This window comes from Orycteropus afer, unplaced genomic scaffold, assembly GCF_000298275.1.
Source record: "Orycteropus afer afer isolate SDZICR_OR568_19922 unplaced genomic scaffold, OryAfe1.0 scaffold00006, whole genome shotgun sequence".
NCBI lineage: Eukaryota > Metazoa > Chordata > Mammalia > Tubulidentata > Orycteropodidae > Orycteropus > Orycteropus afer.
This window is the reverse complement of record NW_006921593.1, coordinates 17,852,993-17,854,046: the sequence shown is the minus strand read 5'-3', so window position 1 is coordinate 17,854,046 and position 1,054 is coordinate 17,852,993. Positions and strand designations below refer to the sequence as shown.

Genomic DNA, 1,054 nt, shown 5'->3' with positions numbered 1-1,054 from the left:
GCAAGTGTCTTAGCCACTATGCTACCAGAGCTCCCATTCAACTATATGGATCCAAAAATAATTGATAACATTTTCAAGAATGGGAATTCCAGGACACTTAGTTGTGCTCATGAGGAACCTGTATGAAGACCATGAGGCAGTACTTTGAAGGGAACAATGGGGCACTGCATGTTTAAAATGAGGAACGGCGTGTGTCAGGGTTGTATCCCTTTGCGGCATTCATTCAATCGGCATGCTGAGCAAATAATCCAAGAAGCTGGACTATATGAAGAATGTGGCATCAGGAGTGGGGGAAGGCTCATTAACAACCTGCCATATGCAGATGACACAACTTTGCTTTCTGGAAGTGAGGATGACTTGCACTTACTGATGAAGATCAAAGACTACAGCCTTCAGTATGGTTTACACCTCAACGTAAAAAAAAAAAGTCCTCACAACTGGACCAATAAAGAGCATCATGGTAAATGGAGGAGATTGAAGTTGTCAAGGGTTTCATTTCAGTTGGAACCACAATCAACGCCCAGGGAAGCAATCATCAACTCCACCGTTAGCATCCCCCGCCCCAGCGCCAACAGAGAAGGGAGCGTCATTTCCGGCAACATCCCGCCAACGCCCTGGGGGATCCACGCGGCCATCGGCAAGTCCAGACTTTTCCTCGTTAGACACTTTTACTGTGCTTTGCTGAAATCCAGCAGCCACGGTGCTTTTCCCAGGGGGGCCTAGCAAGCTGTCTCCAGGGACGAAGCCTGGGGAAAGGCCCCGGTGACCTCCATGTTCAGCGCCCAGCGCTTGGGAGGTGGGGAGCCGCCCTGTGGCCACCCCCCGGCCCGATGTCACCCTGGCTCATGCTGTGCCCAGCCGGGAAGGGCCACCTCCGATCACCGCCAAGTCCCGTCGGGCCGCGTCCGCCGTGGTCCCCGTGCGCCCTGGTCCCGTGTGATCTGCAGCGGGAAATGAGAGGGGCGCCGCTGGCCAGCGCGCAGACACAGCGGCCCAGCCTCGCGCACCCGCAGCTGCGGCCTTGCAGCCGAGCTGCCACCCGGGGGCGCCGCCC

At 55.6% G+C, this 1,054-nt stretch overlaps 1 protein-coding gene across 1 annotated transcript in view; it reads right to left on the bottom strand.

The window, feature by feature from the left end:
* Nucleotides 1-1,054, bottom strand: part of LOC103198982 (contactin-associated protein-like 4) — a 204,763-nt gene that overhangs the window by 3,388 nt on the left and 200,321 nt on the right. Inside the window, exon 23 of the mRNA XM_007943199.1 lies at nucleotides 873-1,032. Within this exon, the coding sequence (XP_007941390.1) occupies nucleotides 873-1,032 (160 nt within the window). The remainder of the gene's footprint in view (nucleotides 1-872; nucleotides 1,033-1,054) is intronic.